This window comes from Physeter macrocephalus, chromosome 9, assembly GCF_002837175.3.
Source record: "Physeter macrocephalus isolate SW-GA chromosome 9, ASM283717v5, whole genome shotgun sequence".
Lineage (NCBI taxonomy): Eukaryota > Metazoa > Chordata > Mammalia > Artiodactyla > Physeteridae > Physeter > Physeter macrocephalus.
The window spans coordinates 74,675,942-74,697,223 of NC_041222.1; the positions used below are offsets into that span (position 1 = coordinate 74,675,942).

General features: G+C 56.0%; 1 protein-coding gene across 3 annotated transcripts in view; it reads right to left on the reverse strand.

Moving 5' to 3' along the window:
- Nucleotides 1-8,219: 8,219 nt before the first annotated feature.
- Nucleotides 8,220-21,282, reverse strand: part of CNTFR (ciliary neurotrophic factor receptor) — a 40,386-nt gene continuing 27,323 nt past the window's right edge. For all 3 annotated transcript variants that reach the window (XM_028494073.2, XM_028494074.2, XM_024132907.3), the window contains exons 5-10: nt 14,623-14,740; nt 14,283-14,449; nt 13,063-13,226; nt 9,471-9,651; nt 8,963-9,122; nt 8,220-8,871 (exon numbers count right to left, since the gene is read on the reverse strand). In XM_028494073.2, the coding sequence (XP_028349874.1) occupies nt 8,871; nt 8,963-9,122; nt 9,471-9,651; nt 13,063-13,226; nt 14,283-14,449; nt 14,623-14,740 (791 nt within the window). In that variant the 3' untranslated portion in view covers nt 8,220-8,870. The remainder of the gene's footprint in view (nt 8,872-8,962; nt 9,123-9,470; nt 9,652-13,062; nt 13,227-14,282; nt 14,450-14,622; nt 14,741-21,282) is intronic.

Genomic DNA, 21,282 nt, shown 5'->3' on the forward strand with positions numbered 1-21,282 from the left:
GCTGGGTTCTCTGCTGGGCTTGGTAGGCAGAGAGCCTGGTCCCCAGCCTTGTCCTTGCAGGCATGAGCTGTGAGGGAGAGAGGCTTATCCGTGAGCAGCTGTAACAGAGAGTGGCAAGTGCTGTAATGGGGGATACACACTCTGGGCAGCAGTGGAAGGTAGGCAATGTCAGGGAAACTTGAACTGAATATTGAACAAGTAGGAGTTGGGGGGATGAAAGAGATGGGTGGGGAGGTCAACTTGGGCTAAAGGAACAGCATATAGGAATGTCTAATATTAGTTTTCTGTTGCTGTTTTAATAAATTATCGTACATTTAGTGGCTTCAAACAACACAGATTACTCTCTTACGGTCTGAAGATCAGAGGTCTGAAATCAGTTTCACTGGGCTAACGTCAGGTGTGGGCAGACTTGGTTCCTTTTGGAGGCTCTGAGAGGAGAATCAATTTCCTTGCCCTTTCAGCTTCTAGTGGCTGCATGTGTTCTTTGGCTTGCAGACCCTTCCTACATCTTCCAGCCTCTGCTTCCATCATCCCATCACCTTCCCCTCTGACTCTGACTCCTCCTGCCTCCGTTTCTATTAGGATGGTTGTGATTACATCCACAACACCTGATAATCCAGGATAACCTTCCCATTTTAAGAGCCTTAACTTAATCACAGTTGTAAAATCCTTTTACCATGTAAATTAACATTCCCAGCTTTGGGGAATTAGGATGTGGCTTTATTTGGGGGCCATTATTCAGCCTACCACGGGGTGGGTGGGGTGGGGTATATTATCTCACAATTTTCAAAACATCCTCTAATGTAAATCTTGTTATCCGCAGATTGAAGAGGAATCTGGGGCTCGAGATTAGGTGATTTACCTTAAACCAAAAGAGATAGATAGATTGATAGATAGATAGATGATAGTCTTAAAACTGCAACAAATTACATGCTTATTATTTTTAAATGATTTATAAGCCATATAAAAGAATACAGAGAAAAATGCAAAAAGTCACTCAAAAATCTCACCACCCAGAAATGGTCAGTATTAACATTTGTGTGCATAAAGCATTGAGAGATTGAGAGAGAGAGGTAGAAATAGAGCCAGACAGAAAAATGAATGAGACATACTACAGAAGCTATTTTCTTAACCAAAGTACAAAGTGTACTGTTACTTGAATTTAATAGAAGGGAAAGAAACTGAAGAGAAAATGAAGGAATAGCTGAACTTCAGCTAAATATTCCTTCACCTCAAAAAAATATTCATTCTTAAAAGACCCCTCTCAAGAAAAACGATTTCAGTTAAGAGATTGGAGTAGGATTTTTACAATTATGTTTCAGTTTTATATGCATATTCGTTGCTCTGAACTGTGAAAGAAAATGTGATTAGTACTTCTGTCCTCCTTCGCACTCCTTTTCTCCACTCCAGATTATATTGCCAGTGTTGTTTTTACTTTATCAGGATTTATAATATTTACATTCTGTTCTGCAACTAAAATTCCCACAGTTGAATCTTAACCTAAATGGAATTAAGTCCTTTTACCATGAATTTCCCTTTCTCAGCCCCTTATTTTGATTCATCTCTTGGCTGATTGGATTTTGTCGTTGAGTAGTTTTTCCAGAAGGGCTCATGAGTTCTGTATCCCCAAATTCATGACTGAGATCAACCCCTTGGTTGGTTATGTTTTGGGGTGATACTTTTTTACCCTCAGAACTTCGTAGATTTTGATTCATTATCTTCGTTTGATGAATGTTATCTTGGAGAAATCTGAGATCAGACTGAATTTTCCCCCTGAGATGACTTGCCTTTTCTGCCTAGATTCCTAAAGTATTCTTATTTTATCCTCTAAGTTTGGTTACTAAATCAGTGTGTCTTAATGTCAGTGCTATTCCGTATCAATTCTTCTAGCATATGGTGTGCACTTCCAATCTGAATATTCAGTTCTTCCTTCATTTCAGGGAAAGCTTTCCTGTGTTTCATACCTTAATACCTTTTTCTGTTCCATTTTTGGAACCTCAACTTTAGGGCCGCTAACAGTTATGCTTATGGTAGCTTGTCTTTGTCCTATCTATTAACTTCACTCTAATTGTTTTAATATCTTTACCTTTTCCCATCACATTTACTCGGTATCTCAAGCCTTTCCTACACATTACTTTGGTGTCCAGTCGTATCCATTCTGTGTTTTGCTGTTCCTGGTTTATTTATTACATCTGTAATGGTATTGTTTTGGTCCTTTATTATTTTCCCTTAGTTCCGTGATCTCCCTTTTCATCTCATTCTGTTGTTTTATCATCTTGTCTTTGAGTTCTTGTTCTATTGATTTCATGCTATTATTAAGGCCTTCTATAACAGGAAGAACTTGCCAGGAATCTGCTTTTATTCCTTTGGTTGTGTTTTCTTCTAGATTGGGCTCTTTATCTATTTTTGCATTCTGTCCTCCTTGTTCCTTTCCTTCCCTCCCTCCCTCCCTTCCTTCTTTCCTTCCTTCCCACCTACATTGTGGCTGTGGTCTCTGTGCCTAGAGGCCATGCCCTTTCCTTTCCTCTTACATCTGCCATGGCTCACATTTAGCAGACCTCTCCTTGCTCTGGAGTTGAGCCCCTTCCCATCTTGTCTGGACCAGTTTATCTTCCCCCGGGGGAGCTACGGTTTAAAAGTTGACTTGTTTTCACACCCACCTGCCCCATTTCTGTAGCCTGAGGGTGGCTTGGCTGAGGCTGCCTGCTGACCTTGATGGGGCCTGAGCGCTGCCTCTCCTCTGAGGCCCTGTTAGACAGGCTGCTCCAGCTGGCGGGTGGGGCACATCCCATCCTGTGGGCTTTGGCTTGCCGCCCTAACCTCAGCCCAGCACCCTGGAAGATGCCGAGCCAAGGCAGCTCTTCCTGCCTCTCCCGAGGTCTCGTGGAGGAACATAGGGGCTTCTATTTACAAAGGGTTTTTTCCCCCAGATTTTTCCTAAGGCTACCTACTCACTCAACAGTCCACATCTCTCAGATTACAGTATATTAGTGAGAATTCTTGGTGTTCTGTTGACCTGCCTTTTCTCAATGCTACTTTTGGGCATGGGGTTAGGAGACACACCACTCACTCATGCACCAGAATCTTCTGTTATTTTCCTTGGCTATCACATTTTAAGGTTTATAAAAGGAATTTCCAGGCTTCCCTGGTGGCGCAGTGGTTGGGAGTCCGCTGCCAATGCAGGCGACACAGGTTTGAATCCTGGTCCGGGAAGATCCCACAATGCCGTGGAGAAACCAAGCCCGTGCGCCACAACTACTGAGCCCGCGTGCCTAGAGCCCGTGTTCCATGGCAGGAGAAGCCACTGCAGTGAGGGGCCCGTGCGCCGCAGCGAAGAGTGGCCCCCGCTTGCTGCAACTAGAGAAGGCCTGCGTGCAGCAACGAAGACCTAACACAGTCAAAAATAAATAAATGAAATAAATACATCAGGAAAAAAAAGAATTTCCTTGTTTGGTTGGACTTGAGCTCGTAACAGCATTTTTGTTTTGGCTTTTGTTCAGTTTGTTAGTGGGGGGGTAGGATGGAGTGGAGTGATTGTGTGACTGTGGCGTCACTTTGCCGTCCTGTCTCAGAGATTCCCAGACTTGCTCTGTCCATACCTCTCCCCTCAGAGCCCTCCTCTGGGCAAGATCCTAGCAGCACCGCCCCCATCACTTTCAGGTCCCAGAGGTGAGACAGGGGCCCGCCGGACTAGGCCTCAGCACACAGTGGGTGCCCAGCCCACGGTAAAGCGGGAATGAGCAGGGAGTGTCTCATGCGGGCAGCATCAGAGGGACCTCAAGCGCTTCACAGGGGCGCATCGCGCAGGGAACAGCATGAACCAAGGCATGGGGATAGGAGAGCTAGAAACAATGATCGGGGATCGGGGTAGGGTGGGGTGAGGGTGAGGTGTCCAGCTGGAGGGGTGCCAGCTGAAGGGGGCAGGAGGAGAGAAGCTGGAGAGGAGGGCAGGCAGGGCCTAGGCGTGCAGACTGGCCTGGGGGCTGCCCCTGTGTGTGACCAAAGCCCTTAGTGTCTGGACTCTCAGGGATACTCTGCTGGGCAGGGGCGGGCACAGGTAGGGAAGCCTGGTCCTACCTCTCCTCCCCATCTCAGCCCCTGCCAGGGAAACTTCTCTGACTGCGTCACTCCCATGGCCTCCCTGTCCTGGTGTCCCAAGAGGCTCCTGCTCTCTCCACCACTGCCACAGGCAAGGCCTCCGCCCAGCCACACTGGGCACACACTGACACATCACAGACATGCCCCTGCTCACCCAGTCACACAAAAGCGTAACTGCACGGCCGTGCACCATCACACAAACTTGCCCGTGATGGCGCAGTGACACACGCTACTGCCAGCACACTTTGCACACAGCCCCACACTGTCTGGCTCCCTCTGGGACCTTTGGCTCTGATTCTCCTGAGAGCTTGCCCTGCCCCCTGGTGGCCACTCCCCAAGCCACTGCCCTTCTGGAAGGACCCAAACGGTCCACCCCCTCCAGGGCCTGGTTCCTGTGCAAAGAAGCTTCTAGCCTTAACCACCTCCCCCCTCAGACTGGTGCCGTCCGACAAGCCCTCTCGGATCCACTCGCTCCCAGGTAGGCCTCTCCTATCAGGCCAGCGCTGTTAGGCAAGACCTTCTCAAATAGGCTGACCAACTATCTCAGTTTCCTGGAGCTGAGGGGTATTTGGTGCTAAAACTGGGCAAGTCCCAGGCAAACTAGGACGAGTTGGTGAGCCTATTCTGGGACCTGTGTGCCTCCAGAGTAGCTTCTCCTGAGACTGGACCCTTCACATGCTCTCTGGATCAGCCTATCCCCTCAGACTGGCCCTTCCCAACACGATCTCTTCAGCAGTGTGTCCCACACCAGTCGCCCCTCTGACTAACCCTGTCACGCAGGCCCTCTCAGACCCGCTCGCCTTCAGATTAGCCTTCCCCATGAGAGTGGCTCTGCCAGATAAAGCCCCTTCCAGCCTCTCTCCTCAGACTGGCTCCATCAGACTCCTCTCCTCAGACCTCCTTCGCCTCCACCCTCCTCTGAGGAGAGGAGAGGGGTGTGAGGCCTACACTCCAGTCCTTCTTGCCCCCAGGTCTTTAGCCTTACATCCGCAGGCAGGTGCTACCACCTGAAGGTCCTTTCTCTACCTGTCCACATCCAGTAGCTCTGGCCTGTGGGCACAGTGAACACGTGGGCCCCAAGACATAGAGACACACAGGTGCAGGACACGGGGCTGGGTTTGGAGCCGAGCATTCTGTTCTCACCATGTGACAATGAACTTTCTCAGAGTCCCAGCCTAGGGAGTTAGTGAGCTCACCGGCTCTGGGGAGTTCTCAAAGCCAGAGGCTGCACGGAGGTATTCCTGCCTGCTGTCTCCCGAACACCTTCCCTCTCCTGGCTGGCTGCTGGGAGGCAGACGTGGGATGCATGGGCTGACAGCCACCTGCCCGGGAGACTGAAGGGCGGGCAGGCGGCCGAGAGGGGGCAGCAGAAGCCAGGACAGCCCCCGGCTCAGGCCAGAGAGGCACAGCAGTCACAGGCTGGGGTCTGGACCAGGGCAGGAACACACAGAGGGAAGCAAAGACAGGGAAGGACTGCCAGACTCAGGGAAGAGGAACAGAGACACAGAGCTGGCGATGGAGATACACACACAGAGACACAGAAACACAGAGAGAGACAGAGAGACTCTGAGATGGAGATAGACCCAGAGAGACCGAGGGAGGAAGGCAGAAAAAGGGAAGACTGAGAGATAGGGAGGAGGCACAGAGGCAAAGACAGGGATGGCGACAGAGAAAGGTACGGCTAGAGAGACAAAGAGGGCAGCAGAGACAGGAGACACACAGAGAGAGAGAGATGGGAGAGGGACATACAGAGAGAAACACAAGGACAGCGACAGGCACGGGACGGAGACAGAGACAGGAATGGGTTCAGAGAGAAGAGGATGGGGCAGAGACAAATTAGTGTTATAGGAATGGGGCACAGAGGAGGGTTCCCATCCCCAGCGCCCCTTGAACTGTAGTGAGCTGAAAGGCTGGGCTGCTGTGCACCTTGGGCCTGGGATCCAAGTCTCCCCCTGCAGTGCCCCCAACCCCCCAACAGCAGTGCTTTAATTCTCCAGGTACCGATTTAGCTCCAAGAACTGATGCCTATGGTTGTCCCCAGCTGCCCAGAACCACGATGAGCTACAACGGATGCGGAAGGGACAGCAGGCGGAGGCAGCAGCAGACAGCAGCCAAGACCCTCCAAGGCAAGCAGCCTCTGTGAGCTCGAGGGCCAGGACCCCCAAGGAGGGATGACCACCTCCGGGCTCAGGTCCAGTCTGGTCAGAGGCAATGACACTGCCCCTCCAGCCACCTCAGGGCTTAGGATGGGGCTGGGTCTCTCCCTTGGGGTTGGGGGCAGGGAGATGGCCCAGTCCTCCTCTCCATCGGCCTCTGAAGCTCCAGCAGTCCCCCTCCCCTCCATCTCCTCCCCAGGCCCCACGTAATTGCTTTCCCATGTTGCTAATGGAGGCCAGATTGCTGATGCCCAAGCCCTGGATGGGTGGCGGATGGGTCAGGGCTGACCAGGGCTCTCAAGGCAGGAAGGCAGCACAGGCCAGAGACTCCCTAATTCAGCCCTCCTACCGCAGGGACGGGGAAGGGGGAGGTTCAGACCCACCCCGGGAATACAATGTCCTTCGTTGAGAGTTGGGGACCCACTACTCCCTCCACCCCTGCTGGACCTGGAGTGCAAGTTTCAGGCCCGAGGCACACCTCAGAGACCAGACAGACAGAACTGGGGGTCCAGGACACAGAGACAGGTCCACAGCCACTTCTCAGGATGTCCATCCTGGGAGCCTCTTCCTGTGGACGAGGAACAGTGTTGCCCCCACAGCTGGGGCTAGGCTATTCGGCTTGAAACGCCACAGGCCTCTCTACCCTGACACCGGCCTTTGCCTCCCATGGCATCTCCCACCTGGAACACCCCTCTCATCCTCTAGTGCCCGGCCTGGAGGAGAGCCAGCCCCCTTAGGTCTCAGCCCCTCACCCGCCTGGAGTCCTGTCCAGGCCTGACTCATCAGTACTCCTGGAACTGTGAACCCCTCCTCCCAGGGCATCATCCCAGGCTGGCAGCGAGACCAGCAAAGGAATGCCCATTTCCTGACCCTGGTCTGAGGAGGAGGGTTTGAACCGGGGTGCATGTGTGACTTGGGGGCAGCAGCTCAGTGGCGGGGCGGGGCGCTGCTCGGTGCCTGCTTGGGTGGCAGGGGCTTGGTTGTGCGTGGACCAGTGTGTTCTGGCTTCGACTCCACTTCTCTTCTTGCCCCAGCCGCCGGGAGCGTGGCCAAGCCTGGCTCCCAGGTTGGGGCTGTGGCCTAACCCTTTGCCCCCACCCCCAGGCCAAAGGTGCCTGCCAACTTGGCCCCAGCCCCGGGCATTCTCAGCCAAGGAGCTGCAGGGAGGCGGCTCCGACAAGGGGGGCTGGACCTGAGGCAGCCAGGGGCCTCTCCTCTGAGGGGAAATCAAAGGGATCCTGGAGTCCCGGTTTGGGGACCGGAAGGGTGTGGGCAGAGAGTGTGGCGCTGGCCCAGAGACTGAGTACCCTGTAAAGCCGAAGCCCGCTCCCCTCCCACTCACACTGAGTCCTCACTGCCATCTAACCCTGGGGTAAACCTCGTACTCCGTGCTTCCCGTCCTGAAGCACGAGTCCAGTGCCTGGTCACGTGCCAAGTGGCCTCCTTCGGGCAACCTCCCTGCCTGCCCAGGCCACTCTGCACTCTGCACTCTCAGCCCTGGCTGAGCTCCAGGCCTGACCTGCTAGAACCCCGGCCTGTGTCTCCTGAATGGCAGGGATGACAAGCCCTCCGCCCCAAGGATGAAGCCCGGCCTCCTCCCCTCCTTGCACCTCTGCCCGGTGGGTAAAGCCAGGCCTGGGCACCCGTGGAAGGCAGCTCCGGAGATGACCCCTGACAGACCTTGGCCCTGCCAGGATTCAGTAGCCTCCGGGGCTGACTGGATGCCCCCCGCGTGGGACCTGCCTCACTGGGGCCCCTCATTCCCCACAACTCTGCCCATGGCCTCCAGGGAGCTCTACCCTCCAAAGAGGCAGGAAGCCCCGTCCCTGGACACGCCTGCCTGAGAGCTGAACTGCCTCTCCCCACCTGTCTGGAGAGGGCTGTCTCTCTCCAACTCTAACTGCTTCCCTCCTCCAGGCCTGGAAGGGGAGAGGTCCTTGGACAAGGGCTACCCTCCCAAAGTGGGTCTGGTCCAAGGACTCATGAAATGGTGACGTTTAATGAGAACCCCCCACCCCCGTATATACATCTGTAAAAAATTCAAATACAGCAAGTTACCACTGAGTCAGACTAGAGGGGACTGACAGGGCATTAAATACTGCGGGGCAGGAGCAGGAAAAGGGGAGGGTCGTACAAAACAGGGGTGGAGGCGGGGCACTGAAAAGTGTGGGTGCTGAGGGAAGGGGATGGCCGGGCCCCCCCAGCGTCAGGAGCTTATCATCTGATGGTGGCAACAGAGACCCTGGAACAGACAGGAGGCTGGGACAGGAGGCGAGACTGTGGTTGTGAGGGGCTCCCCTCAGGCCCCCCAAGGGCTCCTGGGAGTCGCTGGCGTTGGAGGGCCCAGCCCCAGGGCTTAGGACAGAGGCGTGGGTGCTCTTTGGTGGGTGGGTTAGCTGCATGGCCCCCTGCCCTGAGCGGGGAGGGGGGCCGGCGTGGTGTGGCGGGGCTGGGGGCGGCAGGCCCGGGCCTGCCGGGGTCTCTACAAATTGTGTCTCAAGAGAATGCCGAAGGTCCTCCTGCCCGTGTGCAAAATAGAAACCGGGGTCTTCGGGCTCAGCTCCGGCCTCCTGCTCCTCTGCAGGTGCGCTGGCATGTCCTCACGGGATGCCGGGCTCTGGGGGGACAGGGCAGGAGGCTGTGAGGGAAGAGGGTGGGGTCGGGGTCCCCTCGGGCTCCCCTCCACCAGCCAGCCTCACTCCACTTACCAGATCAGGAGACTGCCGGCGGCGGCAGCCAGGGCCAGGGTGACAAGGACACTGATGAAGAAGGGCGCTGAGGGTCCTCCGCCGCTGCCCAGCTCCCCGGGGTCACAGATCTTCGTGGTGGGTGGGGGTGCCAGGGAGCTGGTGGTGCTGGCCGTGGTCTCTGGGGAACATGGGGGAAACTCAGGGCCGGGCCGGGCCGGGGCTGGAGTCCCACCTCCATCTGGGGTCCACAGGCACACTGCTCCTGCTTCTTGTGTCAGACCAGGGCTGCCTCTCCTGTCAGACAGCCCCTGCCTCACCCATCAGGCAGGTCTTTGCTTCCCCAAGGCACACAGAGGACCCCTCCATCCAGAGGCCCCTACCGAGAATGTGCAGACAGCAAGGACAAGGAACAGCAGGGGCTGGACAGACCCACGGGAGTGTGGCGGCCACACAGACTGTGGAGACCCCTGGAGCAGAGGCTCCATGTCCCAGGAGGAGCAGGAGGGAGCCCAGGGGGCGGGCTCACCGGGGGCCTGGGCCTCGGTGGTGAGGTGTCGTGGCTCCTCAGTCCAGGGTGTGGCGTGGGCGGCCACGCTCCAGTCACTCCACGTCCCAATCTCATTGTCCTTGGCCGCCACCTGGATGATGTACTCCTTTCCAGCGTAGGCATCCGTGATGGTGTGCGCTGTGCCATCCGACAGCTCCACCTGCAGCCAAACCACAGGGTCGGGGGGTATAGGGACGGCGGACCCTGGGGGCCACGAGAGTGAGGCACCCCCAGAAGAAGTGAGAACACTTGTGGGGAGAGAGGAATCAAAACACCCCTGGAGGGAAGGAGGACTTCCCTGGGGGGAGGACACTGAGAATATCCCTGGGAGAGTGAAGACTTCTCTGGGAGGAGACCCTCCCGCCCAGGGAGCAAAGACAGTCCTGAGGGAGATCTTTAAGGAGATGAGAAATGCCCCAAGGGGAGAGTAAGGAGGACGTTGCTCAGTGTCTTCACTCTGCTGTCACCCCAGCTCTCTCACTAGCCCCGGCCCAGTCCCGACTTCAGTTCCAGCGGGAGGCGACAAGAGGAATGGGGTGAGAGAGGCGTAATGTTGTGCTGCCCTCTCCCACTCCATCAAGGAGCTGTTTAAAGGGAAGGTTACAAACGCAGGCATGGAGCTAGGCTGCCCGAGTCCAAATTTTAGCTCCATCCCCTACTAACTAGGTGACTCAGTTACCTAACTTCCACATGCCTTGCGGTCATCTGTAAAATGGCGGTAATGATCTCTCTCACAGGGTTGTAATGAGGACTCAGGCACATGGTGAGCACCAAAGAGACTTCAGCCAGCTCTGTCGTTGTCACGGCTTCCAGCTCAGAGCCTGGGTTCCCAGATGCCCAGCGCACACACCAGCCTGGCCCCAGCTGGGTCTCCCCCTCAGGGTGGCCTCACTTATGGTCATCGCCCTGCCCGAGGTGGAAAAGGGGTGGGGGGGCGGCTCCTGGGGCAGCAGGACAGCAGGACAGCTGCTCCATTTCCTCCTGGAGGCATGGCCACCCCACCCCCGCCCTGGCCAGCCCCATCCTGAGGGTCTCCCCCGACACTCCAGGCTGGCCTGCCTGTCCGGCGCCCCTCCCAGGCCCAGGCTGGGCTCTGGTTCATCTCAGCGGCACCCGCCGCCTCATTAAGGCGCCTCGTAAACAGGGGCAGCTGGCAGGGGCGCAGGAGGGGGCCCGCTCTGGGCCACGTCTGGCTTCAGGGCTTTTTGGGTCCCTGTTAAAATCTTCCCCCGAGAAAACCAGGGCCTGGGCCACCTGACCTGACAGTCTGTGAGTCCATGTGTGTGTGTGTATGTGGATTCATGTGTGGGCAGCTGGGTCCAAGTGGGGCGGGAAAGCCTCCCAATTCCTCCAGGGTTTGTGAGCCTGAGATAGGAGGTACTGGTAAAGGCCAGAGTCGGTATGAGAGCCATTCTGGGCCCAGATCTGGGCTCAGTAAGTCCTACTCCCAGCCCTGGAAGATTGGTGGGCCCCAGAGACCCTCCTCTCCTGGAGCCGGGGCCCAGTTCCAACTCTGGTCCCCCAGTCCCCTTTTGCTCTGCAAAGATCCCCTCTGGCTAAGTAGCCCTAGCTCATTCGGCTCCTTCTCCTTCTTCCCAGGATTTGACCCTCGGGCCTCCTCCTTTGATTCTGTCCCCCGATCTCCACATCTGTCTTTCCCCAAAGGGAGAGGGCCATGGGGAGCAGATCAAATTACCACTTCACTGGTGGGCTTATGGTGGGCAACCAACCATACCTCTAGGAATATGGCCTAGAAGTGCAGTGCCCTCCTGGAAGCCACATCTCCTAGGCCTGGGCCCTTCTTGTTAGGTTGTCACTGATCCCTTAATCCACCCCCTTAAGAGAATGGCTCCACACTGTCAGGAATTCCCTAGTCGCTGGCATCCGCCTTACCTAGGAGTCCTCCATCCAGTCTGTGGCAGCAGACATCAAACATGCCCTTCCAGCCTTCCTGCTGAGTTGGGCCCAGAGCAGAAGATGCAGGGAACCCATGCTGGGTCCCAGTACTTGCCTCCCCCTTGTCCATGCTGAGACAGCCCCTGCCAGACCTCACGGTGCCCATTCTTGTGTAATTCCTGACCTGTATCTCTCACATCCTCCTGAAAATCCAAGTGATGTTTTTCTCTGCTCTCCACTCCCCCTCCCAATCATACACCTGCCTCTCTCCAGGCTGAAGGATTGGGGAGAGTCCATTCTGTTCAGAGCTAAACTCAAGTTCAAAAGAGCCATAAATCTAGCCAACCACAATACCAATGTGACATGGAGCAGGGATAACATGTGCCACAGGCCACTCATGTTCTTGCCACGGAGCCCACATATTTTGCTCTGCCCGCGTCAGCGCTGGGGTCAGCTCTGCCCATGGTGCAGGCCAGTGGGTGGCCTTGGCATGTTAGTCACACGCACTTAGGGAGCATGGTTCCTGCTGGGGGGCCACGTGTGTGCGTGCATGTTCCCGTGTGTGTGTGGTAGGCAGTGTGCCAGGTCCACTGCAAGGCGTGTGCACTGCGACGCGCAGGGCTGCTGCCTGTAGCTAGTTAGCAGGAGAGGAGGGCTTGTGAAACTAGACCCTGGTTATTAGCAATGCATTAGTCGCGGGCAGCTGGCCAGGCGGGAGGGACTCCGGACTCTGTCAGGGAACATATGAGCATGTAAGCAGCCTTTGTGGGAGCCAGGCCTGCAACCAGGACAGGCGCCCTGGAATCGAATTACGCGCTTTAAAGGCCAGCTGGGAGAGGTGCAGGAGGAGATGAGGTTGGAACCAGGTGGATGTGGTGGGGGCACAGGTTGACCCTGGGTGCCAGCCTGGGTTGCCCCAGGGCACACCTTCCCAGCCCCAGACCTAGCCCACAGACCTCACGGGCTCCATAGCACCCACAGCCCTATGGGCCCAGGGCCCTCAAGGAAAGAGAAACTCAAGTCTTCCCCAAACCCCTGGCTGCTCCCCAGAGCTCGCTCTCTTAGCTTGATCAACATCCCAGGCCACAGCCTGACCCCATACTGCCCCCCGTCCACTGCTTCATTCCCGGTCCAGACCACCTTCTGACCCATAACTTTAAGCTGACCTCTAAGGTGGACTTGACTTTGGAGCCATGACACTAATCACAGCCTGAGCTCACACCTGGATTGAGCTTGACTCTATTGCCTGATTCTGACCCCTTGAGCTCATCTGTGAGTCCTTGAGGACAGGGACTATCTTGCCCCTTGGGTCCAGCACAGGCTCAGAGCCTGGCCCAGAGTGTAAGAGGGAGATGTCTGATCAGGGTCTGATCTGATCTGCCATCTGCCTCCCAGCATTTCTCTCCACTACCACGCGGAGCCACAATGACAGATGCGTTCCTGTTGCCCTAACGGGGGTCACCAGAAACCCCTAAGGACCTGACATCAGCACATCTCCCTCAGCTCCATCCATCCTTCCAGGCCCACCTGGTCCCTTCTTCCCCCCAGAAAGCCTCTCTGACTGCCCTCAGGCTTCACACTGGAACAGCTAGCAGCAGGGATACGGGGGCCTCCCACGCCGTGTGGCTCTGATTCAGGCTTTCGGGATCTGGGCAGGGCAGGGTAGGGCACTCACATGCTGCCACTGGTCCAGGATGAGGGGTCGATAGCGCAGAAAGAACTTGAGAGGAAAGGACTCGGGGTCAGGCCAGGTCGAGGGCGTCTGCCATGTCACCTCTAGCCGGCGAGGGTTGCTGGGCACTGGCCGGGCTACCACGTTTTCTGGAGGGTCAGGCTTCACTGTTGAGGAAACACAGCTTCAGTACCACACTGATCTTTTGGAACAACCCATTTCGTCAACCCCAGCCGCCATGTCAACCAAGGCACATCGATAATCATCGCTCTCCTCTGTTGTCAATTTTGGCAACCACCATGAACAACCATCTCATTACTTCCACCTTTCACATCCCTGTCATCACCAATGACGGTCACTATAGCCACTGTCACCAGCTCATGATATCAACATCATACATTTCAACCCATCATCAACCCCATCCTCATGATGACCAGCATCCCAATTACTAAGCCTATGTCACGCCCTTCCACTACCCTCCTCATCACCTGGATCACCCCAGCCTGTACCAGCATCATATACTTCCCCAAGCCTGGCTTTTCACCTCAACGTTTCCAGTTCCAAACTGAGACACAGCCTCCCTTGGGAGAGTCTGGGTTTGAAGCTGCTCTGTGGGTCAAAGTTAAAAGACAGTCCACAGGTGTTGCAGATCTGGGCTGGAAGTGGGCTGAGGATCTGATGAGAGCATCTAAGGGTCCAGCTCACATAGCAAGAGACTGGCTGGGGACCCAGCCATGCTCGGCCGGGTGGGGAGCAGGAGGAGGCACAGGGTCTGGCCGGGATGGGGCAGGGGCAGGCAGAGGGTCTGGCCAGGATGGGGGTGGGGGGAGGGCGGTATCTGTCCCAGTCCTGTCTCCTGTTCTGACACCTCATTCATCACAGGCCGTAAGGAAGCCATTAGCGTGGGGCGGGGGGGTGGGGGTGGAGGCTGCAGCTGCACAAGGGTCTGGCCCAGCCTGCCCCCCTCCCCCTCCTCCATGCTCTGGGAGCCAGAGAGACGATGGGAAGAGCCGCTGGAGAGGTCTCTCGGCCCCGGCAGGTGAAGGACATCCACTCAGATGTTCACAGTATATGCATGCCACGCATACGTGTACACATCATACGTTCCACATATACCTGGGCACACAATATGGACACCCCCACCAATGCTCATATACACGTTGGCAAACATCCACTTACTCCCACTGGAGTACGCAGCAGGGACCCGCCCCCTCCCCACGCACCAATGGTGAATTCATCGAAGGTGATAGCTGTGGCGTTGTGGCCCAGAGCGTTGCTGACACTTATCGAGACCTTGTACTTGACGGTGGAGAACAGGTGCATGTAGCGGATGTGGCAGCGGTTCTTGAGGGCCGGGTCCTTCTCACAGACCATAATCTTGGAGCCATGCCTGGGGAGGGATGAAGCCCAGGCACCGTTACCAACATCAAGGTCGGGTAGGGCAGAGGCTGGGGGAAGGTCAAGCCCAAGGCTGGGCCAGGGTCTGGACTGAGGGCATGGTGGGGGGCCGGGGGAGAGGTCAGAGGTCAGGGTTGGAACCAGGTCACAGGTGCATCTACTCACAGCACAGTCACATTGAAGGTGTTGGGGATGTAGGTGGGAGTGGGCAGATGCCAGCTGCAGTAGAAGCCCTTGGGATAAGTGTTGGAGCGGCAGCTGAGTACGGGCTCCCGCGGCGGCACTGGGGGTGAGGACAGCACGGTCAGGACATTCTTGGAGCCCCCAGTCCCCTGCGTTAGTGTGGGGACAGGTGGGCCCCAGAACCCCAGCTCTCCCCCTTCAACCCATCAGCAATGCCAGAGGTGGTGGGGGGAGGGTGCTGTCAGCGAGGGTCTGAGGCTTCCCAGGCCACAGAGAGCCAGATGTTTAATTAAAGGAAAACAAGGGCTGTATGGAGAGAGAGCCCCCCCACCTGCTCAATGGAGGCGGGAACTGTGGGGAGCAGGGGGCTGCAGGCCTCAGCTCATCGATCACAGGATGGAGGTGATGTCTGGGGGAATCGGCCCCAGCCCCAACTCTCCTGCCACACTGCGTCCATTTCCAGAGGAAGATTGTGCAACAGAGGCCAAGGGGGGGTCTTGACCGGGTCCTCTGGCTGGTGGGGTGATCAGGGTGCACTCCCTGGAGAAGAGACATCCCAGGCTTCCCCTCGGGAGAGAATGAGAAACACGAGGACAGGCCTGGTGGCTCCACATGAACGACAGCACTGGGCCGCTGTTCATATGCATACATGTCCCATATGTGTCTGTGTGTGACATGAGTGACGTGTGATGGAATGTGGGTACGTATGTAGGAATGTCTCTGTGTATGGCTCTCAGAGCACATGTCTATGTGTGACTGCGTGTGTGTGCAGAGAGGAAGCTGCTGTTTCCTTGGTGTGTACCTCACCCCAGCCCCAGCCCCCAGCTTCTCCATCACAGACCCCTAAGGAAGCCCTTTAGGAAACTTCCTTGGTGGTGCAGTGGTTAAGAAACCACCTGCCAATGCAGGGGACACGGGTTTGAGTCCTGGTCCGGGAAGATCGCACATGCTGCGGAGCAACTAAGCCCGCGCGCCACAACTACTGAGCTTGCGCTCTAGAGCCTGCGAGCCACAACTACTGAGCCCGTGTGCCACAAATACTGAAGCCCATGCCCCTAGAGCCGGTGCTCCGCAACAAGAGAAGCCACTGCAGCGAGAAGCCCGCGCACCGCAACGAAGAGTAGCCCCCACTCGCCGCAACTAGAGAAAGCCCGAGCGCAGCAACGAAGACCCAACGCAGCCAAATATAAATAAATAAATAAATTTATTTAAAAAAAGAAAAAAGAAGCCCTTTATATGGTCAGCAGCTGCCTTTACTCTGGGGAACGCGGAGGGCCAGAGAGGGATGGGGACCTACCTGTGGTCACACAGCAAGCCAGGGCTGGTACTAAACACCAGGACAGGGATACCCACCAACACGACCACACACACATACTTGGGAAGTCCTCTCTGCTGTCTAACCACTCTTTTTGCTGCCGTGAGCACTTAGCCCAGCTGTCCCACCCTCGGGTATTCGGTAAGGCATGAGGACAGCCGGCTCAGGTTCCTGGAAGGAGGCAGCTTCTGTGATCTGACCCAGGCAAGGCATGTCCGTCCACGGCTCCGGGGACACTGACACCTCCCTCCTGTGCCCCCCCACCCCGCCCCCTGCCTGACAGGTGGACATCACCGCAACTAGAGAAAGCCCGAGCGCAGCAACGAAGACCCAACGCAGCCAAATATAAATAAATAAATAAATTTATTTAAAAAAAGAAAAAAGAAGCCCTTTATATGGTCAGCAGCTGCCTTTACTCTGGGGAACGCGGAGGGCCAGAGAGGGATGGGGACCTACCTGTGGTCACACAGCAAGCCAGGGCTGGTACTAAACACCAGGACAGGGATACCCACCAACACGACCACACACACATACTTGGGAAGTCCTCTCTGCTGTCTAACCACTCTTTTTGCTGCCGTGAGCACTTAGCCCAGCTGTCCCACCCTCGGGTATTCGGTAAGGCATGAGGACAGCCGGCTCAGGTTCCTGGAAGGAGGCAGCTTCTGTGATCTGACCCAGGCAAGGCATGTCCGTCCACGGCTCCGGGGACACTGACACCTCCCTCCTGTGCCCCCCCACCCCGCCCCCTGCCTGACAGGTGGACAGGAAATGGGAGGGGGGCAGCTCAATAAGCCAGGGACGGTGAGGGGGAGTGCATGTCCACACTTGCTGAGTGGCCGTGGTGATACTTGGGGAGCCGTGGGCTTCCATCCACACTGTGCACAGGATTGTGAATGACTGTGTGTGACTGCATGTACATGTCCAGTATATGTGAAGTATGTATGTATTGGGGCCGAACCCCCAGGGCCCGATCTGGCTTTGCAGCAGGAGAGATGAAGGGGTCAGAGAGGCATGAGGGGAGCTTGTATGTGGCAGGTGGCATGGGCTACACTGTGGGTAGAGGTGGCTCCAGCCCATGGCCTGCAGGGGAGAGCTGGAGGCCAGCTGAGCCTGCACGAGGGGCAGCCTGCTTTCTGCCCTCTGCTGCCTGCCTCCCCCGGCAAGCCTTCCTGGCCCCATGTCCATCTTGTGTCTCTTCCGTGTTCATCCTGCGCGCCTCATGTACGCCGTGCCTATCTGCCCAGGGGCACAGAGGCGTTGCGGGGGGTGGTAGCCAAGGACACAGGAAGCGCCTCGTGGGGGCCTGTGGGCCAGGCCGGAGCTGGCAGCCACCCCAGGAGGAAAGGACATTCCAAGGTTGGCTGAGAAGCCTCCACTGCCCCCTCCTACCACCACCCTCCCTTACCCCCAGCTTCAAAGGAGAAGGGCACTGGGCGGGGGGTGGGGGGGGGACTGAAGCCTGCAGAGTCAGCTCCCTGCCACCTGGGACTCTTCAGAGGGCAGAGAGGGCCATGGCTCTGGACTCGCAGGCCCCCGCCCCCGCCCAGCCTCTCCATTGGCCGGTTTCCTCCATTTCCCTCTGACCGTCCTCCCCTCTTGGACCAGTCTCCCCTCAGACATCCCCCCCGCAAACCAGTTCCCCTCTCTGACTGGGCAGGTCATGGGGGGCGGCGGGGGGAGGGCAGGCAGGGCTTTGTCTGTCATCTGGCTACTCCTGCCTGGCCCTGGGCCCTGAGTAGGGAAGGGCTTGGGTTTCCTGACAGGGACCAGGGTTCTCAGAGGGAAAAGGAGGAAAGAAAAACAAAGAAAAGGAAGAAAAGGAGTGACTTGCTGCAGCTGGAGCCCAGCTGAGGGGCCGGGTGGGCGGAGGTGGGGGTGCTGAGAGAGACCAAGTGTGAGGCTGTGGGACAGTATGCAATGAGGAGGCCTGCTGGGAGCGCGCTGCAAGTCAGGGGAGAAGCTGTTTGTAAGAGGTTGCCATTGTGAGGCTGTGTGCGTAACTCCGAGGGGCTTCCTGTGTGTGACTGGGACTCTGGGCAGCAGTGTCACTGAGACTGGCTGTGCGTGGCCGGGTGACTGCATTTGTGTGGGGCTCGGGGCGAGGCTGTGTGACTTGGGGACTGTCTACACGTGTGAGGCTGAGGTCCTCTGTGCAAATGCGTGTAAATGCGCTGTTGTGTGTGAAACAGTGACAGCGGGACTACAAACCTGAGACACTGCGTATGAGACGGAACTTAAGTCTGAATGCATTTTTCGAATTGTGGGTGTGGGAAAGTGCCCAGAATTCCAAGTGTGTTCACACGTATGAGCTGAACACCGTGTGAGAGCATGTTAGAGGCTGTGTGTGAGCAAAAGCCCATATGCATACGTGTCATGATATCACATACAGGCATGCTCCTGGATGCCCAGACTTCCTGAGTTGCCCCCATGGGGGCTCCTGAGATGCCCAAGTGACAGCATCAGCCTGTGGCAGGGCGTCCCTGAGTCCCACGCGGGGCTGTGTGTGCGTGTGCATGCGTGCGTGTACCCCCGCTGGCCCAGGATTTGTTTGTTTTCCTAACTGGCTTGTTTTTCCATGTCCAGCCCACCAAACCGCATGTTTTTCCTCTCATCTCGCCAGCCCGCCCGGGCTGGAGCCCCCGGCATGCACGAGGCCTGCCCGCCGGCTCAGAGAGGAGGAGGGGCAGGCTGCCCACACCCCTGGCCAGGCCAGATCAGGCCAGGCGGGGCGGGGTGACCCTTCCAGCTCCAGCCCTGCCAGGGCCGCACCCACACTCCTCCTCCTCCTGCCTGGCATTCAAGGCCCATGGCCTGTCCTAACCTTATCTCGTGACATCCCTCGAGGCACCCCAACTTCTAGACTCCTACATGCCCGCCTTCTACCCATCTTTTCTCCCCAGTTTCTTCTTCAACCACAGACTGCTCTCTCCTTCCCCACCAAACAGAGCAGAGGAGGAAGCGATGCTGAACCAGGGGTTCGGGAGTTCCTGTCCTGACCAGTCAAATACAAATATTTTAAAACTGGACAAAGAACTGTCTATTTAAAATTAGTCACTTAATCTCTGATTTATTTCAGCTTAAAACCAGAATGACATGGAATTAGCAGTGTCTAAGGAAACAAAAGGATGCTACTGAAAGGAACCTTGTGATCCTGTTTCCTAATGCGGGGGGTCCTTTCATCACCCCGGGTAGGGGCCTCCTTGCTGGTTGTGACCATCTTCCTGAGGGCAGGAAGGTGGGTCAGGAGGAAGCAGTTCAGGGATCAGCTTGGTTAAGGGGACTTTCAACGGAATATTTTTATGATCAGGTTCCCTTGGAAATAGAGACATGAAAATCTTATATGTTTAGGATAAATATTGAATAATTTTTAGTTTGAATGGCCCACAAATCAGGGGTAGCTCTGTCCTGTTCTCTGAGCACTGGCGAGAAGGATAATTTGATATTGAGTGTTGCCAAAGCCAGTCTCTTGTTACTAATATAAAGTGACTGAAACAATCATGATTAATGTCCCCTGTTCCTCTGACCAACTCTTTAGAAGGAAACAAGGCAATGAGAGATAAGTATCTGTAACTAATGCTACAGCCAACTCATGGCCAGCTCTCCTCTGACAGGCAGGGCCTGGGGAGTGGTCAGCACTATATATAAAAGGTCTGGGGCTTCCCTGGTGGCGCAGTGGTTGAGAATCTGCCTGCCGATGCAGAGGACACGGGTTCGAGCCCTGGTCTGGGAAGATCCCACATGCCGCGGAGCAGTTAGGCCCGTAAGCCACAACTCCTGAGCCTGTGCGTCTGGAGCCTGTGCTCCACAACTAAGACAGGCCGCGATAGTGAGAGGCCCGTGTACTGCGATGAAGAGTGGCCCCTGCTTGCTGCAACTAGAGAAAGCCCTCGCACGGAAACAAAGACCCAACACAGCAATAAATAAATAAATAAATAAATAAATAAATTTAAAAACAAACAAAAAAACTTATAAAAAAAAAGGTCTGGGCTCTGGTCACAAAGGGCAGCTGTGGGTATGGCTGCAGGCATTACATCTAGACCCAATCCCCTTCCAATGACCTCTCAAAGAAAATTGAGTCACCAGGAATGGGGGCCCAGAGCCACCAAGGCCCAGCCATCACAGCAAGCCTTGTCCATCCTGAGGACTTCTGGGACTCAAACTGAGAAGATAAGGGTATGGGTGACTGGTACCAAGTTGGCCTCATACTCCTTGCATGCCACTCAATATATGGCCTTTTTCCCCACGTAAGGGCCCAGGGCTAGGCTGCGTGGTCCACTTCTAACGCACCCTGTGGTGGGCCAGGGAGGACTCTGGTGGGCTGATCCTGCATATCTCAAGCTGGCCGACAGGGGTCACTCCACCCTCGGTTTGCAACTAAGGCGTTTTGTGATGACTGCCAACTCTCCAGTTTAAACACATAAAAAAGCTTTTCTGTGGGGAAAGGAACACCCCTACCAAAACCTACCTGTACCTCTCCTCTAGCCCCGCTGACGGGTCAGTGTTGTGGCAGACCCTGAGCAACACTTCAGCCTAACATTTCCCACGGTTGTCCATACCAGTCTCCTGATAGTGGGCAAAGGGCCTGCTCCCAGGTCCCTCAAGCATCTCCTCCCCTCCGTAGCTCCCAGGAGTAAAGAAACCATCTTCAGACAGTGGGGTGCATCACCCAAGTGGGATGAGGCCGGAGAAGCTTGAATCCTTGGCTCAAGAAGAAAAGAAACTATTTTCCGAGTATTTACTCTGTCAGTTGGTGCCTCTGGCTGAGCTCCAGAGGCCTGCCCAGATGACCATCAGCAACACTGATAACCTCACCATCCCGATTCTCCAAATGCCTCTTCTGAATCACACTCACCTGCTCTTCCTTCTACCTTCCTGCCGGCTCCTTCTGATCTTTCATCTCTTTTTGTGGCTCGTTTCTTCCATCAACCGCTTTTACAGTGATGGTCTTCAGGGCTGGGTTCTGGGTCCTCTTCTCTCCTCATCCCACAATCTCACCCTTGGCCATCTCACCCCCTCCCAAGGAGTTAATACTGACAACCCCCCAAATTCCCATCTCCAGCACAGGCCTTTCCCCGAGTCCCAGACCCTCAGATTCACTGGCTACCAGCCATCAACTCCCGGTTGTCCCCCGGGGACCACAACCCAACATGTCTATAGCAGATGGTGGTGCCGCAGATCCCTCACCCATACCCGCTGACCGCTTCTGCAGTTATTTGCCTCAGAGCTTTCTTTGGCCGCCAAAACCTGCGTTGCCTGTCAGGGCATCAGGCCAAAAGTGCTGAGGAATTAAAGCAGCCCCACCCCGACCCCTTAGTGTATAAGCATCT